At 38.6% G+C, this 21,435-nt stretch overlaps 1 protein-coding gene across 4 annotated transcripts in view; it reads left to right on the top strand.

Moving 5' to 3' along the window:
• The window catches only part of POLR3B (RNA polymerase III subunit B), a 108,750-nt gene that overhangs the window by 38,042 nt on the left and 49,273 nt on the right, over positions 1-21,435 (top strand). For all 4 annotated transcript variants that reach the window (XM_059681769.1, XM_059681767.1, XM_059681768.1 and 1 more), the window contains 4 exons: positions 13,056-13,217; positions 16,454-16,654; positions 18,292-18,454; positions 19,547-19,700. In XM_059681769.1, the coding sequence (XP_059537752.1) occupies positions 13,056-13,217; positions 16,454-16,654; positions 18,292-18,454; positions 19,547-19,700 (680 nt within the window). The remainder of the gene's footprint in view (positions 1-13,055; positions 13,218-16,453; positions 16,655-18,291; positions 18,455-19,546; positions 19,701-21,435) is intronic.

The following is a 21,435-nucleotide window of genomic DNA, read 5'->3' as shown; positions in this document are numbered from 1 at the left end:
TATCAGTCCCCTCCCTTTCCATGCCCCTGATTCTATTCACCAGTTTATTCTGTTCATCAGATTTTGTATTCATTTGATTCATAGGTTCACTTGTTGATAGATATGTATTTGTTGTTCATAATTTTTTATCTTTACCTTTTTCTTCTTCCTCTTCTTAAAGAATACCCTTCTGCATTTCATATAATACTGGTTTGGTGGTGATGAACTCCTTTAGCTTTTTCTTTTTTTTTTTTTTTTTTTTTAATTAAATCTTTATTGTTCAGATTATTACATTTGTTCCTTTTTTTTTCCCCCCATAACTCCCCTCCTCCCAGTTCCCGCCCTACCCTCCGCCCTCACTCCCCACCCACTGTCCTCATCCATAGGTGCACGATTTTTGTCCAGTCTCTTCCCACATCTCCCACACCCCTTTCCCCCCCAAGAATAGTCAGTCCATTCCCTTTCTATGTCCCTGATTCTATTATAATCAACAGTTTATTCTGTTCATCAGATTATTTATTCACTTGATTCTTAGATTCACTTGTTGATAGATGCATATTTGTTGTTCATAATTTGTATCTTTACCTTTTTCTTCCTCTTCCTCTTCTTAAAGGATACCTTTCAGCATTTCATATAATGCTGGTTTGGTGATGATGAACTCCTTTAGCTTTTCCTTATCTGTGAAGCTCTTTATCTGACCTTCAATTCTGAATGATAGCTTTGCTGGATAAAGTAATCTTGGTTGTAGGTTCTTGGTATTCATCACTTTGAATATTTCTTGCCACTCCCTTCTGGCCTGCAAAGTTTCTGTGGAGAAATCAGCTGACAGTCGTATGGGTATTCCCTTGTAGGTAACTGAGTTTCTTTCTCTTGCTGTTTTTAAGATTCTCTCTTTATCTTTTGCTCTTGGCATTTTAATTATGATGTGTCTTGGTGTGGTCCTCTTTGGATTCCTTTTGTTTGGGGTTCTCCGCGCTTCTTGGACCTGTAAGTCCATTTCTTTCACCAGGTGGGGGAAGTTTTCTGTCATTATTTCTTCAAATAGGTTTTCAATATCTTGCTCTCTCTCATCTTCTGGCACCCCTATAATTCTGATGTTGGTACGCTTGAAGCTGTCCCAGAGGCTCCTTACACTATCCTCGCATTTTTGGATTCTTTTTTCATTTTGCTTTTCCGGTTTGATGTTTTTTGCTTCCTCGCATTTCAAATCATTGACTTGATTCTTGCGCTCCTCTGGTCTGCTGTTGGGCGTCTGTATAATATTCGTTATTTCAGTCCGTGTGTGCTTAATTTCTAGTTGGTTCCCCAATATAAGATCGAGGGTCTTATTAGTTTTCGTGTAGATCTCATTAAGTTTATCGGCAGCTTCTAAACAGTTCTTGAGAGACTTTAAAAGTGTGGTTCTGAACTCTATTTCTTCCATTGACAATTTTGTCCTGTTTCTTTGTCTCCGCATTTTGTTATGCTTCCTTGGTGCACCCCCTAGTGGTCTTTGTTCGCAGTCTTATAGATAAATCTTGATTGTTGTAGCTAATTCCAGGGAGGGTTTGACCTCCAGGCCAAGTGGCTATGAGAATCAGCTGTGTCAGCAGTGAGAGAACTTCTGTCCTCTAGGGAGGTGCTAATCTAGCCTTTGCCTGAGGCTATCCGGCAAATGCCTCTGTGCAGGGCTTGGGCGGGGCGGGTCGCACAGGATCAACAGGGTGGGCCGGAGAGAGCAGTTATGGCGGCTCTCAGTCCTGTCCCCAGGGGCTCTGCCTCTCTGAGTCCCAGCACCCGCTGCAAAGCTGGGAGAGAAAGCTGCACTCGCTCTGACCGAAGCCAGACAGTCCCGCTTCTCCCGTTTGAGTCTGGGTCCCTAAAGACTCGCCCGGATCTGGTGCTCAGAGTCTGCGACTCCCTCCCGATTGAAAACAACAACCGCGCCCTCCGCCGCCAGCCTGCTCCGCGCACTCCGCACCTCAGAATTTGACTTCAGCACTGCGCCTCCTCTGAGTGTCCGTGTGCGTTTCTCTTTCCTCCTAGTTGTAGGACTTCCACTCAGCCAGCGTTCCTGTGGTTTTGGGTGATGTCCCTTCCGTTTTTTGGTTTCACTTTTGAAGTAGTTGTTCAAAGCAGCAAACTCGCGCGTTAACCTATGCCGCCATCTTGGTTCTCCCCTTTAGCTTTTTCTTATCTTTGAAGCTCTTTATCTGACCTTCAATTCTGAACGATAGCTTTGCTGGGTAGAGTAATCTTGGTTGTAGGTTCTTGGTATTCATCACTTTGAATATTTCTTGCCACTCCCTTCTGGCCTGCATCGTTTCTGTTGAGAAATCAGCTGACAGTCGTATGGGTATTCCCTTGTAGGTAACTAACTGTTTTTCTCTTGCCGCTTTTAATATTTTCTCTTTGTCTTTTGCCCTTGGCATTTTAATTATGATGTGTCTTGGTGTGGTCTTCTTTGGATTCCTCTTGTTTGGGGTTCTCTGCACTTCCTGGATTTGTAAGTCTATTTCTTTCACCAGGTAGGGGAAGTTTTCTATCATTATTTCTTCAAATAGGTTTTCAGTATCTTGTTCTCTCTCTTCTTCTGGCACCCCCATAATTTGGATATTGTTACGTTTGAAGTTGTCCTAGAGGCTCCTTACACTATCTTCATATTTTTGGATTCTTTTTTCTTTTTGCTTTCCAGTGGGTGTTTTTTGCTTCCTCATATTTCAAATCTTTGATTTGATTCTTGGGATCCTCTAGTCTACTGTTGAATCTCTGTATATTATTCTTTATTTCAGTCAGTATATGCTTAATTTCTGACTGGTCCTTTTCCATTTCTTTGGCATTCTCACTAAGATCCTTGAAGGTCTCACTAAGTTCCTCGGAGGTTTTTAGAAGATTCTTGAGTAACCTTATAACTGTAGTTTTGAACTCTATATCCAGTAGTTTGCTTTCCTCCGTTTCTTTCATTCATGACATGTTTCTTTTTCTCCGCATTTTGGCTGCTTCCCTGTGTTGAAAGAGTGGCCTTGTTTGGTAGGTGTCCTATAGGGCCCAGTGGCTCAGCCTCCCCAATCACCTTAGGTGGACACTCTTGGTGCACCCCTTTGTGGGCTGTGTGCACAGTCTTGTTGTAGTTAAGCCTTGATTGTTGTAGGTATCACTGGGAGGAATTGACCTTCAGGCCAATTGGCTGTGAGGACCAGCTATGTCTACAATGGAAGGACTGCTGTGCAGGAGACACCCTTATGTGGCAGGAGTTGCTTTAGTGGGACTTTGGTGGTCACTGAGTCTGCCCCTTGAGTGTGTCGCTTATGGATGTGAAGAGTTGTACTCTGGTATGGTCTCACACTGACCACTGGGTACACTGGCTCTTGGATCTCCAAGGAGTTGCAAAGTCAGCCACTGCCTGAGACCACCCAGCAGGGGCTACAGAGAGATCCACAGATTCCTCCTCTTTGTATGGGGTTTGGAAGTGCCCAGATGAGGCCCAGCTGTGAAGTAAGGCAGGCTGCTGCTACTGGGCCTTGAGCCTGCTTTTGGAAGCTTTGGGTCTCTCTGACCCAGCTGCAGTTTGACAGGTTTTAGGCAAAGAAAGGACCGGCCATTCATATGCAAAAGCCACTGTGTACAGCTTGGGTGGGGTTGTAAATTGGGTGGGGCGGGGTCTCAGGGAATCACAAGGGTGGAGCAAACATCAATGGCTGCCTGTCAGCCCTGCACCGGAGAGGTCCCCATGTCTTCTTGTCTGGCGCCCCTGCACAGGAACAAGGATTGCTGTGAACACCTCTGAGAGAAAGTTGCCCTCACGTTCCGGTTCGATGCCAGACAGTCCAGTTTCTCTCCGTATGAGTCTGGGTCCCCAGAGTCTCTATCAGAACTGGAGTTCAGAGCAAATGGGGGCTTGTATCTCCCTCCAAATTGAAAAAAAACAACAGCGCACCTGGTTGCCAGCCCGTTCAGCGTGCACCTCCGCACCTCTGCACCTCCTACCAGTCTCAATGCGCTTTTTTCTTTCCTTATAGTTGTAGAACTTTCACTCAGTCAGCTTTCCTGCAGTTCTGGGTAATAGTTGTTTTGTCTTTTAGTTGTAGTTTTGATGTGGTTGTGAGAGGCAGCAAGTATAGGTGTTTACCTATGCCGCCATCTTGGTTCTCCCCCCATTCATCATTCTTTGAGTCATCCTTTCGGAAACCAACTGTGAATCCCAGGAATAAGTTAATTGCTCTGTTTTCCAAATGCCCTCAGCACTTTGTTCAGGTCTTTATTTGCATGCTGAATTACTATATAATTCTTTACCTGCACACTCTTTCCATCTATAGACTGTAAGTTTATTGAGGGCAGGAACCATTTATATTCATCTCTCTATCTCCAGATAAAGTACTCTACACTGAGATACATTGGTGACTGAGATTTTATGAGTCACCTGCTCTCAAGAGTATGCATTTTGATAAAAGAGACAATGAACAAGTAAACTGTAAATAATGTGGTAATTTTAGGTAGTTATAAGTATTTAAAGAAGACTAAAAACTACTAATGCTAGAGAGGGGTAGGTATTGCTGGGGGAAAGGGTGTTAGTCAGGATGGTCAGGAAAGATCTCTGAAAAAGTTACATGTTTAAGCTGAACCCTCGGCTATGCCAGCTAAGACTTGAATGAGGTGAAGCCATTCTCTCATAACCCTGGGAACTGCATTTCAGCAAGAGACCCAAGCAGGGGTATCCATCCCCAGGTAGTTTCTGGTGCTGGAGAAAGTGGAAGAGGGTCACTGTGGCTGAAGTGGATGGGGTGTGGAGGTGGTGAGAGATGACATTGGAGAACTAGCTTGTAGGTCATGGAAGGGGGGTGGATTTAGTTTTACATGCAGTGGGAAACCATGGGAGAGTTTTAATCAGGGAAATGATGCAACCTGATTTTCAGTTTAGAGCAGTGATGGTGAACCTTTTGAGCTCGGCGTGTCAGCGTTTTGAAAAACCCTAACTTAACTCTGGTGTCGTGTCACATATAGAAATTTTTTGATCTTTGCAACCATAGTAAAACAAAGATTTATATTTTTGATATTTACTTTATATATTTAAATGCCATTTAACAAAGAAAAATCAACCAAAAAAATGAGTTCACGTGTCACCTCTGACACACGTGTCATAGGTTCGCCATGACTGGTTTAGAGAGATCTGATTCGGAGATGAACAGGCCAGGAGTGGAGTGGTTTGGAGGCTATGGCAGTATTCTGCGTGGCTGATGGTGATAATTGGGATAGTAACCAGCAGATACTACCACAACTAAAATTTTAAAACTAAAATTAAAAATTTATAGCAATTTTAGGTTTGAGGGGAAAGTTAATATCTGAATACTTGGGAGGTTCTATTTGGTTAATGGCTGATGCTAGCAGGTGGGTTTTGGCAGGTGACCACTGTTCAGGGGATTATGGGTATCCCCACCACCATTAGTCTCAATTTTTACAGTTTTTTAATTGGAAAAAAATCATGTAGTTATAAATGAGTTCATTAAAAAAAAGAGTCCGTTGTTTAGAGGAATAAGGAATGGAGTCAGGAGAGGGTAGAGGAGAAACTGTCCTGTTGCTTAAAAAATTAAAATTAAAATGAAGGTTCCCGTGTGCAAGAAAACATCACTTTCTAAACAATGTAAAGACATAAAAGGCATTGTGTTGGCTAAAATGTGTAAAAACAATAGCTGCTAATTTCCCACCCCCTGGGATGAGGGGGGATAAATGTGCTTTAGCTTTAGATAACAGAGCTGTATCCACCGGCCAAACGGGTCCACAGAGCTTTCCTTCAGTCTTGCTGCCACCTGAGGACTGGCAGGCCAGCTGCCAGTAGAGGTGTTAGCAAAACCTACCCAGTTCAGGCTTAATCTTTTCACCTACCTTTTCTTTTTTCGTAATGTGTTCATTATTTGCTGAGCATTACTCTATTCTTTGTCTGCAATTTTTTTGTTTCTAATGCAGCTTGCTTTGTATGGGTGAGATATGGAATGGTACCAAAATCCGGCACCCTGGAAAGCCAGGGATTTCCACCCTGTGACAAAAGAATGCCGTCTTGACTTCAGAGATTGCCTAATCCCAGCTGTTCTGATAATGTAATTAAGGCTGCCTAATGTCTTTAATTTTGCAACCAGTTTGTGTGAAAAGGAGAATTTGGCACTCTGAAAGCTTAAACACTAAATAGCATTCTCAAGACGCCTAATTAGAATTCTCTGACATTAAGCTAATTGGTGAAACTGTGTTTCAGCAGCTTAACTTCTTTATTAATTTTTTTAGGATTTTCATTGAAAATCAATTGATGAGCTGTCAGCATTTTTTCCTTAAATATGATGTGCTCTTTAGTACTCCTGTCTTAAGCAAACTGAAAGGCCTCATACTAGCAACGAAAGATATTGAATATTATCACCAGCATTCATTCCATCCCTTTTAATTATTTCACTGTTGACCTAAATAATGTGGCTTATTGTGTGATTTGGCCTTGTAGTGTCTCACTACACTGTGAACTGGAGAACATTTCTCTTAAATTGAAAATTAAGGGGTGGAGACATTTATTAATTAGGCAGTAGTTCTGATGAGTGTGCCCTTACTTTTTACCTGTTTAGTACCCGGAGCATTTCCTTGTGTTTGATTCAGGGGGCTGCAACATATTCAGCTGGGATTTAAAAAATCCTTGTCATAATTTGAGACACAAAAGTCTAAGTGTAAGAGACTAATTAAAATAGAGCTGAGCTGTTGTGGTGTAAGTTAAGGCCATTTGCTTCTGTTCAGAATGCTTATTTAAGTTCCTTTTGCCAGTTTCCACAGGAAGTTGCTGAAATGGGTTTCTTCCTCCCTTCACCCCTCTGCACCTGCTTCCATTCTCATAGTCTTTCTTTCCAGGAGTGAAACTGCTGGATCTGAGTGGAAGAAAGGATTAAGCTCTTTAGAGGAGGAAATTTTCTTTTTAGAACTGTTCTGACAGGGTAAATGCAAGTCCAGAATCTTGGCTTTCCTATCTGCAAAGTCAGTTCTAATAAAAAAGTGGAAACTGTGTCTAACTTAAGGGGGGAAAGCATAATATCACATTCTACTTAGGAAATTCTTTCTTCAGTAATGACTAAAGAAGATTCATTGGCTTTGAATTTTTCATTATGAGTCAAAAAAAACTGCCAATGGGTAGTAAACATTCAAGAACATAGTATAGAATTTAGAAAATCTTTAGCTTACAAGATTTCACTGAATTTCAGAATCCCTCTTTATGTAAACAATTAGTGTATATTTTCCTTCTTAAAAATATTAACATTCTTATTAATATCTTCTGGCATCCATATGCAAGAAATTATAAAAATAAGATTGCCTAGTCATTGGAGTCAAGTTAAATCTTCAACGTAAGTGGAGAATGTCAAACTAGTTTTCCAAATATTTGTTCATTGCATTGTACATGAGTTGCTGATAATCTTCATCCTATGACTTAGTATCAAACTTTTAAATTTTTGTCTAGATTATCTAATGGGTGTAAAGTGGCATCTCCTTGTGATTTTAATTTGCATTTTCTTCATTACTAATGAGGTTGAGCCTCTTTTACATATGTTTATTGAGGATTCTTGCTTTTCTTCTTTGAAATACCATTTGAGTTGTTGCATTTTCCTTATTGATTTCAAGATTTTTTTATATACTTGGGTTTCTACTTTGGGTTATATGTTTTGCTAATTCTTTTTCTCAGTCTGGATTCTTTTTCTTTAAAACAACAAAACTTTGTGGGATCTTTGATGTCTAAAAGTTTATAATTTTGTGGTCAGTTTTGTCAAGCCTATATATTTTTAAATACTGTTTTTTTATTTTTAAACCTGTGCCTTTGGTATTTGTTCTTTAGTAATCTAGAATGGATTTTTGTGTATGGAATGAAGTAAGCCATCCAATTTCATTTGTTTTTCAAATGAATAGCAAGTTCAAGTACTATTTATCATATAGTCTTTATTTCCTCAATGATCTGAAGTGCCTTAAAATATGTGTGGGTTTCTTTCTGGACTCTTGGTTGTACTCATTGGTCAATTTGTCTATGCAGTCATCAGGCCCTTCACCTTTTTCAGGAGTGTCTTGGCTATTTTAGGGTCTTGGCTTTCCGTATAAAGTTTAGAATTAGTTTTCATTAAAAATCTTTAAACATGTACAAAATTTAAAATATATGTAAAAATAGAATTAGCTATTAAAATAATATTAAATATTTGAAATTTAATATTAAATATTTAAAATACAATTTGCTCACATATATCCATCATGCAACTTCAGTTATCAATAGAAGTCAATCTTGTTTTATCTATGTCCTCCTTAACTCTCTCCCACTTCCCCTATTCCACAAATTGGGTTGTTTAAACAAATCTGATTATCAAATCAGTTCTTTTTTTTTAAATTTATGTAATTTTTTAAATTATAGTTTACTAGTAGCCGAAATTCATGCACATAAAAGGGAATTAATTGCCCTAACCGTTTTGGCTCAGTGGATAGAGCATCGGCCTTTGGATTCAAGGGTCCCAGGTTCGATTCCAGTCAAGGACATGTACCTTGGTTGCGGGCACATCCCTAGTGGGGAGTGTGCAGGAGGCAGCTGATTGATGTTTCTCTCTATTGATGTTTCTAACTTTCTATCCCTCTCCCTTCCTCTCTGTAAAAAATCAATAAAGTATATATTTTTTAAAAGGGAATTAATTAGCGGAGATATTTTAATATTGCTATTTGCCCTTTCTCTATAATAGAAGTGTGAGAAATGAAAGGAAATTAGTAAAATGTATATGAAAATAATATATAAATTTATTAATAAATAAACAGTAACAAAAGGATATAACAACAACAGAGGCATAATATAAAAACGACAAAAACATGGTATGAAAACAACAAAAACATGATATGAAAACAACAGTGATGCAAACAATGACTGGTAAAGTGATTAAAGTTATTCTAATATCTCCCTGTACACCACATTAAGAGTGAAAACACTTTCAGAGTGCTTGACTAATTTCCCTTGTGATGAAGTATTTAGAACTTTAACTGTAACATCACATGCTCTTGAGAGAAAGCAACATATAACTGACCATATGCAAAAACGGGTTCAGGTAGGAATATGCCTACTTTGCCTAGAGTTTGTCCTTGTGATTTATTAATAGTCATCACAAATGCTGGCATCATGGGAAACCGTCATCGAATCAATTTAAATGGGAGGCCAGTGTCAGATGGGGACAAATTAATTCTTGGAATCAGAACAGCCTCTCCCTCTGCAGATCCTGTTAATACTTCAGCTTTGATAATGTTAGGTCGTAATCTTTTGATAATAAATCTGGTACCATTACAAAAACCCCATTTACTATTGAGATTTCTCAATAGCATGATGATTGCACCCACTTTCAATTTTAATTTATGACACGGCATTCCCGAAGGAGTAATACTATTCAGAAATTTGATGGGGAAATTTTCCTTTGTTTCTTTGTTATGAGGTGGGGCCACAACATTAGTAACAAAGAAACAGAATTAAAACTTTATTGTGGGGAGCCGCTACAGTGTTTTGGACAGGTTCAAGCCTTGGACTGATGAGGGGACACAGTCCTCTCATTGCCACATGCAAGTCCCAGCTTGGAGGGCAGGGCCTTCCCAGCACAATTATAGCCAACAGCTGTACTTGTAAGCTTGAATCTATGGTCCGAACACGTGGCCCCATGTGCCTGAGCGATGTGGGCTTGATAGAGTTCAGGTGCATGTAGTTGAGTAGGATTGAAACCCAGGAGAATGTTGTAAACATCTTGGTCACGCCCTTACTTTGCCTCGTGGCATCTGCTATAAAATAAAGGCATGGCTGTGGGCATGGTCGCTGTCTCTCAGAGAAGCAGCATCCCACCGAGACCCGGCTTTCATTCTCTTGTCTGTCTTTTCTAAGCCTTTCAGCCACACCCACTCAGGTTCACCCCATGCTGGCCCAGCACACTTTAGAAAGATCTGCCTCCATGCTCCCAGGGCGGGTTCCTGCCTCAAACTCCGCCCTTACAGGAAACAGCTTGGGGGAGGGCGCAGCCGTTGCCAAGACAACCCCTGTAGGACTGACTTCCTTCCGGTCAGTCGCGGCTGTCCGTCTGTATGTGATGAACACCACCCATGGTTTTCATATAAGTAGATATTCAATACTATTTTGTATTAGTTTCAGGTATGCAGCATAGTGGTTAGATAATCATATACTTTACAAAGTGTTCACCCTGATATTTCCAGTACCCAGCTGGTACCATATATAGTTATAACAATAGTATTGACTATATTTCATATTCTGTACTTTACATCCCCATGACTGTGTTGTAACTATTTTGTAACTACCAATCTGAACTCAATTCCTTCACCTATTTCATCCAGTCCCTCAAATCCCTCCTTCCCTCTGGTAACCATCAGTCTGTTCTCTTTATAAGTCTGTTTCTGTTTTGTTTGTTCTTTTATATTGTTCTTTAGATTCCACATGTAGGTAAAATCATATTATCTTTCTCTGACTGACTGACTTCATTTAACATAACACCATCTAGGTCCATCCATGCTGTTGCAAATTGTTAAGATTTTGTTCTTTGAATGGTCGAGTAATATTCCATTGTATATATGTACTACAGTTTTTTTATCCACTTGCCTACTGATGGACACTTGGGTTGCTTCCATAGCGTGGCTGTTATAAATAGTACTGCAGTGAACATAGGGCTGCATATATTCTTTTGAATTAGTGGTTGGGGTTCGTTTGGACATATACGCAGATGTGGAATCACTGGGACATAAGGCTGTTCCACTTTTAATCTTTCAAGGAACCTCTATACTGTTTTCCATGTTGGCTGCCCGAATCGGCATTCCCACCAACAGTGCACGAGGGTTCCCTTTTCTACACATTCTCTTGAATATTCTTTGTTGATTTATTTATTTACTTTATTTTTTAATACATTTTTAAAAATTGATTTCAGCCCTAACCGGTTTTGCTCAGTGGATAGAGCGTCAGCCTGCAGACTCAAGGGTCCCAGGTTCGTTCCGGTCAAGGGCATGTACCTTGGTTATGGGCACATACCCAATGGGGAGTGTGCAGGAGGCAGCTGATCAATGTTTCTCTCTCATCGATGTTTCTAACTCTCTATCCCTCTCCCTTCCTTTCTGTAAAAAAATCAATAAAATATATTTTAAAAAATTGATTTCAGAGAGGAAAGAAGAGGGAGAGAGTGTGAGAGAGAAACATCAATGATGAAAGAGAATCATTGATCGGCTGCCTCCTCCATGCCCCCTACTGGGGATTGAGCCTGCAACCTGGATATGTGCCCTGAACTGGAATCGAACTGTAACCTCGTGGTTCAGAGGTCAATACTCAGTCACTGAACCACGATGGCCAGGCTTTGTTAATTCATTGATGATAGCCATTCTGACAGGTGTGAGGTGATAGCTCATTGTGGATTTAATGTGCATTTCTCTGATGATTAGTGATATTGATCATCTGTTCATGTCTATTAGCCATCTGTGTGTCCTCTTTGGAAAAGTGTCTATTCAGGTCCTCTGCCCTTTTTTCAATTTATTGTTTGGCTTTTTGGTGTTGAGTTATATGAGTTCTTTAAATTTTAGATATTAACTCCTTATCACATATATTAATGTCCTCCCAATCAGTTGGTTGTCTTTTCATTTTGTTGATGGCTTCCTTTGCTGTGTAAAAACTTTTTAGATTGATGTAGTCCCATTTGTTTATATTTTCTTTTGTTTCCCTTGCTCAAGAAGATATTTCAGAAAAAATATTACTAAGAGAAATGTTTGAGATTTTACTGCCTATGTTTTCTTCTAAAATTTTTATGGAATTGAGTTTAACATTTAAGTCTTTAATCCATTTTGAGTTTATTCTTGTATATGGTATAAGAAGGTGGTCTAGTTTTATTTTTTTGTACATAATCTGTTAAATTTTCCCACCACCATTTATTGAATAGACTATCTTTACCCTATTGTATGTCCTAGCCTCCTTTGTCAAATATTAATTGGCCATTTAAGCCTGGGTTTTTTTCTGGGCTCTCTTACTCTGTTCCATTCATCTATATGTCTGTTTTTATGCCAGTACCATGCTTTTTTTGATTACTGTGGTCTTGTAGTATAGTTTGATATCAGGTAGCATGATTCCTCCAACTTTATTCTTCTTTCTTCAAGATTGCTGTGGCTATTCAGGATCTTTGGTGGTTCTATATAAATTCTTAGATTGTTTGTTCTAGTTCTGTGAAATACACCATTGGTATTTTGATAAGAATTGTGTTGAATCTATAGATTGTTTTGGGTAGTATGGACATTTTAACAATATTCTTTCTATCCATGAACATGGTAAGTGCTTTCATTTATTTGTATCTTCTTCAATTTCTTTTTTCAGTGTCTTATAATTTTCTAAATAAAGGTTTTTTACCTCCTTGGTTAAATTTATTTCTAGGTGTGTTTTTATTTTTTTATGCAATTGTAAATGGGATTGTTTTCTTAGCTTCCCTTTCTGATAATTCATTATTGTTGTATAAAAATGCAACCGATTTCTGGATATTTATCTTGTATCCTGCTACATTATTGAATTTACTTATCAGTTCCAGTAGTTTTTTGGTGGAATCTTTAGGGTATCAAATCATGTCAATACCTCAGATATCAGATCACATTCTGTAAATACTTAAAAATGTGTCCCTCTGTATGATACAACTTTAAAAAATTATACCACCACCCAGCTGGCGTGGCTCAGTGGTTGAGTGTCTTGACCTATGAACCAGAAGCTCATGGTTCCCATTCTCAGTCAGGGCACATGCCCGGTTGTGGGCTTGATCCCAATGTGGGGCATGCAGGAAGCAGTCGATCAATGATTCTCTCTCATCATTGATGTTTCTCTCTCTCTCTCTCTCTCTCTCCCTCTCCCTTCCTCTGTGAAATCAATTAAAATACATATTTTTAAAAAAAGGTTCATCTTTGTCAAGTTGAACTTTAAAATATATTTTTTCAGTTTGAAGCAGTTTCTTCATTTTGTGTTTTTAACAGTTTAATAAGAACCTAAAGGGTATTAAAGAAGCTAGTAATGCATTTTGAAAGTTCACCATATACTTTTTTTTTTTTTTTTTTAGCTTTTATCTCTTCTTTTTGAAGATTTGTTCAAGAAATTTAATTCTGAAATGAAGAAGATTGCAGACCAGGTGATTCCTAAGCAAAGAGCTGCCCAGTTTGATGTAGTCAAACACATGCGCCAAGACCAGATTACCAATGGCATGGTGAATGCCATTTCTACTGTAAGTCTTCAGTCATTCATTTCAGGGGTGGGGAGCCTTTTTTCTGCCAAGAGCCATTTGGATATTTATAACATCATTCGCAGACCACACAAAATTACCAACTTAAAAATGAGCCTGCAGTAAGTATTTGGTCAGACATTTAATTAACTCACCCCTAATGCCTTGGCAGGGCCAGACCAAATGATTTCTCGAGCTTTATATAGCCTGCAGGCTAGACAGTCCCTAGAGTTTTTTTTAAATCTATTCAGTAGAATGAAAATTTAAAGTACTTTAAGAATCTACGTGGAAAAAAAATATATATATATGCCTAACCGACCAACCGTCCGACTGGTAGCTATGATGCGCAATGACCACCAGGGGGCAGATGATCGCAGGAGCTGCCGAACTGCAGTGACTTGGCAGCTGTGGTTCTCGGGTGACTCACCTGGAACCAGAGAGGAAGGAGCCCGATTCTGGGGTGCATCACCTGAGAACCACCCTCTTGCAATCCGGGACCCCTCAGGGGATGTCGGAGAGCTGGTTTTGGCCCAATCCCTGCAGGTCAGGCTGAGGGACCCCACCAGTGCAGGAATCCATGCACCGGGCCTCTGGTATATATGTAAAAGGATGTTTACAAATCACAAATTGTCTACTTTGAAATATAGTCTACAGTTTAAATGTTATCAGTAGGAATTTTTGTTGCTATATGACTTTTATTACCAAATTATAGTTTGTATTATACGAGGCAATAAGAAAATAGGTATATTCTTTGTTTCACCGTTAATAGTCATTTTTTTCATGTATACGTTTCCCCATTTTTTTCTGTAATAAAATGAGCATATTACACATAAGTTTATTAATGACAGCTTTTGTCCATAACAGTACAAAATGTTTCATTTCATTGTAGGTCTATATTCCTCAAAGGGCTATCAGTTCTTCCTCACATAGAGATAAATTCAGGCCTCTGCAGCTGCTGTGTTTCAGAGCCTCTGGCTGTTCATAAAGGGTTATCAGATCGGTTCTTGCTCCCTTTCCTAAAGTGTAACAACTATAGGTCTATCTGATAAAGTCTGGTTTACGTTTTTGTGTGCCAGACATAAAATTAGTTTTATGGATGGGATTTTGCCTCAACAAAAGATTAGTATAATGTTACACATTGATTCCCTTAATGAAAGAATTAGTGGCAGATTTGCAGTCTTTGACTTTAGAAATTTGCAGTCTATGTGAGCAGCCCTTGCATTGACAGCTACCTCTAAACCTGAGAAGAGCCAGGCCTTTGCGTCTATTTGGGCACATTTAGCTCTTGTGGCCCAAATTTGCCTGAAAGTAGATCCCCTGATATTTGAAGAGAAGTCTCCAGAAACCATTTAAACACATTTCTGTTAGGATTACTTTTCCTTGCTTTCCCATGATTTTCAGGTCATAATAGCTGATCTAAGTAGTTCTTTCGCCTTTAAGTAATACTGCATTATCTCCCCGAGAAGACTGCTTATTAGAAAAGTCAGTAACAGACCTTGTTGCAGATGTACCCCAACTTGTAGACAACCAGAAGATAGTCAGTGTTGCCGTTAATAGAATATTTTCAACAAATAAATTTTCTCAGAAGAGCGATTTTAGACCCTGTCTGTTTCTATCTCTCCCTTTTGTAATACTGCAGTATTTGTAGTATTCCTGCAGAATACTAGACCAAATTCTCTTGCTGAACATCTTGGCTTCACTCCCCATCTACTTCCCTTTTGCCAGCAGCTGCTGCCTTATTTCAGTTCTGTGCAGAATATTTATTTACCTTACTCTTACTCTCTGGGCATAAGTCAGTTCATGAAGTTCATTCTCATTCAAAGCATAAAAGGAGTTAACAGGAAAAACAGTAAAGAAGTTAACTTATGTGATAAATGTATTTGCTTTATTTCTTTGCTTTGTAACAATAGTTTCTTAGAATTTAGCTCTTTTCCATGTAATCAAAAACTTAAGTTCTTGAAGTGATAGACTTTCACAGTAATAATGATTAAATTTTAATTTGTGATGGAGCACACTAAAGTCACATATTTTAATTCAAACAAACCACCTCATCTGCTTCTGAAACCCTAGCAATTTTTCTGTGAGGGGTTTTAACACAGGATTCGTGAGTCCTCCTCCGAAACTGAATGAAAAATTTTGTGTTCATGATCTATGTGTATTTTTCTCAAGAAAACAGTCATAGATTTGATCAGATTTTCAAAAGAAAAATGAAGAACCACTGTTTGGCAGATGTAATTTTTTTTTCTTTTGAATCAAAGATCATTAAATTATTTTATTTTGCTTTTTTAAAAATACATATTTTTATTGATTTCAGAGAGGAAGGGGGAGAGGGAGAGAGAGATAGAAACATCAATGATGAGAGAGAATCATTGATTGGCTGCCTTCTGTACACCCACAACCCAGGCATGTGCCCTTGACTGGAATCAAACTTGGGACCCTTCAGTCCTCAGGCTGATGCTCTATCCACTGAGCTAAACCAGCTAGGGCTTATTTTGCTTTTTTATGCATACTATTTTCTACCATTAATTCATGTTATCAATGACTTTAAAAGTTAACAGTTTCTAACCTTAATCTTTAAATTATCATTGAGAATATTTAATATGTGCGGTTAATATAACTATTAAATAGTATATTTAATATAATATATTTAACACATAAAAGATAAAATAAGTTTAATATTCAAGATTTATTTCATATGGATCTATTTTAAGATTGACATGATAGCCACAGAGGAGATAGACTATTTCTTAATATGAATATATATGAAGGTTTTAGCCTTAATTAAGAAGCTTACAGTTTCTTCATTATCCCTGATAACTGCTGTTAGAGTCATTTTTCTGTTGCTATATTTTTCTCTAAGACTAATTTTGGAAGACATTTAAATAATGGCACATTCCAACATGTGTAGAAATTGCTACTGTTCTCTTAGCTTATTGCTTCAAGTGGAAATCTCTAGTTGAACTGACTTGTTTGGGATATAATTAGTTCTTCAGAAAATAACTGCTTTGATGTGATAAGGTTGATCCATTAAAGCATTCTGCAATGATTTATAGGTAATATTCATTAAATTCCTAGAAAACCCCAGCAAGTGACCTGGCTAATTTTTGTTTTAATTGTGACATTTTGATTGCTAAATATAATTTTGTAAACATGTAGTTCCTACAATGAACTTCTCAGAGTAACTGGGAAGTATTAGACAATTTATTAATAATCAGGGGTTCTGCATCTTCTCTCTACAGGGAAATTGGTCTCTAAAGAGATTTAAAATGGACCGTCAAGGTGTGACTCAAGTGTTGTCTCGCTTGTCATATATATCCGCACTGGGCATGATGACAAGAATCTCTTCCCAGTTTGAAAAAACAAGAAAAGTGAGTGGTCCTCGATCGCTCCAACCATCCCAGTGGGGAATGCTCTGTCCTTCAGACACTCCTGAAGGAGAGGTAAGGTGCCCGAGGGGTCTCTGTGCTGTGTCAGAGTTAATACCTGTTGGTGGTGTTCTGGTTCTGCTCCATTTCCCCATGCCATATCCTTTTTTGGGTCAGCCACTTATCGGACTGAGAAGTATTAATGCAGCTTGACAGGATAACATCAGTATCATTCCAGAATCAGTACCTACAGAAACATTTGACTTAGTATCTCATCTAAATAGAAACATGGACCAAATTTTCTGGCTTGTTTAGTTAACCCGTGAATCCAACCATGCAATGGAGAGGAGACAAAAATGTGAAGGAAAATTGAGAGACCCATTACTTTTACTCATGAGGAGCTCTTTTAAGCTTCTCCTTATTTTCTTTAGGTGTCCTTAGCGAACATCATAGTTGCAATTGCAGCCAACTGGGAGCACACAGCCCAAGACCTAAAGTGGATTTCAGTTCAGTTATGTCGGATACACAAGCAATTACCTAAAATTAAACCAACAAGTTTAAATAAGTATTTCCATATAGCACTTACTGCTTCCTGTGTCATGACCCTTTCTCCTTTAGGTTAACCATTGTTGGTTTCACTTGATTGTATTCGTTCTAAATTGTAAACTTCGGAAGGAAGGAACCTTGTTGGGTTCATTGATGTATGCCAAGCTCCTAGCACAGAGCCTTGTTCAGAGTAAAGGCCTCATAAATATATGCTGAATTGATTAAATGAGGTAATTATAACAAATAAAAGATGTAAGTTTCCAAGTGTAGGAATTTATTATGACTTGGGAGTGATGAAAAATGGTTTATGCAGGGGTATAATTTTTAGAAATTATTCTAATTTTTCTTAAACCATATGAAATTTACACTAAAATTATGTAGCTTGTTAAATTTGCATAAAAAAAAATCTTGAGCTTTGAAACTCCAAATTTCCTAAAGGTTGCTTCACTGATCCCGATGAGATATAAAAGAATTTTCATAATCTTTCACCTAAATTCCCGAAATGTGAGCATCTTAAATAACGATAGCATAGTTATGAACCTCGTGAAGGTACCATTGCTAACAGTACTATATCCTATAGATCTTATTCAGATTTGTCAGTTGTCCCACTAATGTCTTTTTTCTGATCCAGGATTATACATTGCTTTCCGTTGTCATGTCCTCTTAGTCTCTTAATCTGGAGCAGTTCTTCAGTCTTTCTTTGCCTTTTATGACCAAGAAGCTTTATAGAGTACTGGCTAATTATTTTATAGACTATCTCTCATTTCAGGCCAGAAATTTTGTGTCCATATTTATCAATGTTTTTATATAATGCATCTTAATGACTATGATGTTCTATTGTCTGGGAATAATAATTTATGGAATCATTTTCTTTTGGGGATGGTGGTGTTTATCATGCTCTCATTATTTGCACTTTCAAATAGTACAGTGCTAAGCAATTCTGTGACTGAATCTATGTGTATACCCTTTCTTGTGACCTTAAGATACATTCCTCTGGTTAAAGGGTATGTACTTTTTTAAGGCTTTTGTATAAATTGCCAACCTGTCCCCTACAAGGTTGCACTGCTTTACGTTATATCAGCAAAAAGTCGAACTATTTTTGGACACAAACTGTACTTTGTATGACTGGTGCTCATTCTTAGAAATGACTGTCTTTTGTTCTTTAGGCATGTGGTTTGGTAAAAAACTTGGCCCTTATGACGCACATCACGACTGACATGGAAGATGGACCCATTGTTAGATTAGCCAGTAACCTGGGAGTAGAAGATGTGAATTTATTATGTGGAGAAGAGCTCTCTTACCCAAATGTGTTTCTCGTCTTCCTCAATGGTGAGCATACCATGGAGACACATTGATCATAAACAGTCTGTGGGGGAAGGGAAACCATTATTATTCATGTATTTAAAACACAAATATACTTTTATCCTGGGCCCGGGTTGACGTTAATTTAAAGGTATGAAAATGGTAACAGAAATCGTTATTCCATTGGCTGGGTCATCCAGGTTCTGCAAGGATACAGCTATCAGAGCTAGAGGGTAACATGGCAAAGACTGGCTGCTTTCTGTACTTTTGCAGCTATCAGCATATGCACAGTGGAATAAGCCTCAACATGATATCTTTAAGTTGAAGTTAAATATGTGTGGCATTCTGCAAAAATAAACAGATCAGCCCAGACAGTGAGTTGACTTATATTCAGTCACTTGATAATCGATTATTAACAGCTTGTGGCAAAGGGTTCCTTTCCTTCCATTCATGCTCTAGTCGTTTCTTTCACCTACTCCTGGCAACCCCCTTCGGAGTCCTTCGAAACTCATTAGCAAATGTGCCCTTTCTACTTGAGATTTGGCGGTTTGGTTGCCTGTCCCCTCATCATTGTGCTCCATGTGCTCATCCTGACCACTTAGCCCCAACAATCCTCTTCCTCCCACCCTGGGAGGATTCAATCCTTTACTGCATGGGCTGGTGAGTAGGAAAATGTCCATTAACTGACTGCCTCATTTAGTGTGTCCCAGTGGCCAACATTGAGTGAGCTATTACTCTTCACTTTCTGCCCGTACCTCTCTGAATCCTCAAGCTATCACATCGGCTCTTTGGAAATGGTAGAGCCAGTGTTCAAACCCAGGGGGTCTGAATCCAAGTTTGTGCCTCCAGCATGGTGCTGACAGATGAGGAAAATGAGACTAATTTTTCCAGGGCTACTCTTCTAGCATCTGGTAGGGCTCACGCTAAACTCAGGTCCCTCAGGCTGCCCTTAACCACTCCACTCTGTTGCTTCCCTGCAGCCTTAGAGACTGGCTAGAGGTGTTAACAGTATTTTCAAGTGACTACTCAGTGCTGCTTATCATTTTTATTGGGTGTATATTTTAAATTCTCTTAGATTTCTTTTTTATTTCTGTCTTAAATATTCTTCTTTCTGCTTAGGTAACATCCTGGGTGTCATTCGAGACCATAAGAAGCTAGTGAATACGTTTCGACTGATGCGAAGAGCAGGATACATCAATGAATTTGTTTCCATCTCAACAAATCTTACAGATCGATGTGTCTATATTTCTTCTGATGGAGGAAGGTTGTGCAGGTATAAGTTGCTAAAAAGAGTTTTTAAGAATCTATTTTTACTTTGGAAAGAAATATACTTTTTTATTTTTTAATCTGCTTTAACTTCTTTCATTGTTAAGATAAATTTCATTCAGTTATGAATATGCATCCTGGGTACTGAAGATTCAAAGACTAATGAGTCTCTGCCGTCAGAGAGCTCAGCCTGCTGGCAAAAGCAAAAATAATAACTAATAACAACCAACTATGCTAGTAGTACATGATAACCATTATTTATTATTTTAATAGATGTTTTATATATAAGGCTTTACCTTCAACCCTTTATGGTTCGATTATTATTTTCACTTAACAAATGAAGTGGGTTTTGTGAAACTAAGTAACTTACCCAAAGCTAGATACTGGTAGAGTTTGCTTTTTACTGGAAAGTATTTGGAGTTTATTTGACTCCAACACTCATTGTTTTACCCACTACGTTCTATCACTATAAACTGAGTTTTGAAGGATGAGTAGGATTGTGTTACTTGGAGGGAAGGAGAAAAGCTAAGGAATGGCAAGAATAAAAATCATGGATTGTGGTTAGTGCATGTAGGGTGCCAGGCACACGTATTAAGTGCTTATTTGTGGCTGACCTGGTCCATTTGGGGGGGTGGAGGGGAAGCAATGGCATTTTCTAGGTTACTCCTTTAGGATTTTCCTCTTTCCTTACATCTAAAATAATATGGCATAGTCTAAAAGAAAATGAATTCTTTTTTCGAAGTAATTTTATAATGGCATATCATAGATTTGGCAGGAAGAATTAGAATATACTGAGTAAAAGTAAAAGGTAACTGAAGTAGCTAAATGTGAACTTCTCCCTCCTACTGCTCTGTCATCACTTATGGGTTCCTTAACCTGAACTAAACTGCAGCCCTTGAAGATTATTTCCACAAAAAGTTCACCCAGTTCATTTTTCAGCAACTTGTAATTGTACAGCTCCTCATAACTATTTAAAAGTGCTCATTAGTCCTCCAATAGTCATTTGGATTTAAGGTACGGGGCACAAGTGTCTGCTGGTGACTTGCTCCTCTGTAAGAGCTGCTTATCCAAATAAGAACAGCCCTTGACGTTTCAGTGCTGCATGCCATCCTTTGTGTCAGTGTTTCCTCGTGGTGGTGAAGCGCTCAGAGGCAAATCAACACTGACAGTTACAGTTTAATCTACCAGAACATGTAGACCCAAAGCTCCCTCTACCTTATACCCAGTATGCTGCTAAAATTACAAAGTAAAAAAACTTTATTCTCTGCAAACTGACTGCCACTCTTTTTGGTCATGTGTAGCTTTCGGTAGCCTGCTCTGTAGCCCAGTGATGTTTACCCTAAAGCAGATCACTCTAAACAGCTGATATTCATCAGGCCCTCACTACAGAATGCCATTGTAAACCTCAGTGACAGCTCTTCTCTGCCTGCTAACTTCTTGGGTAGAAGATGACATATTTCCAGTATGAAATTGGAGATGCTTTTAGTATGATGCATTTACACAGTTTAAAATGTGACACTAAAGGATTTATATCCTTTTTAGACTTCATTGAGTATCATTTTTGAATTGCCTTTTCACTCAGAACCAAGTATTTCCTAAGATACTTGGAAAAGTACTGGATGTGTATACATGTATCTGTGCACACATACAGACATGGGCTGATGTGTCTGTCTGTGCATGTGCATGTGAGAGAGAGAAAAGAAGCCTCTGTGCATTCACATGTAAAAATTACCTGGTGTCCT

Source organism: Myotis daubentonii, chromosome 2 (assembly GCF_963259705.1).
Source record: "Myotis daubentonii chromosome 2, mMyoDau2.1, whole genome shotgun sequence".
NCBI classification, from domain to species: domain Eukaryota; kingdom Metazoa; phylum Chordata; class Mammalia; order Chiroptera; family Vespertilionidae; genus Myotis; species Myotis daubentonii.
The sequence above is the reverse complement of the archived record's forward strand: the minus strand, read 5'-3'. Positions and strand labels throughout refer to the sequence as shown.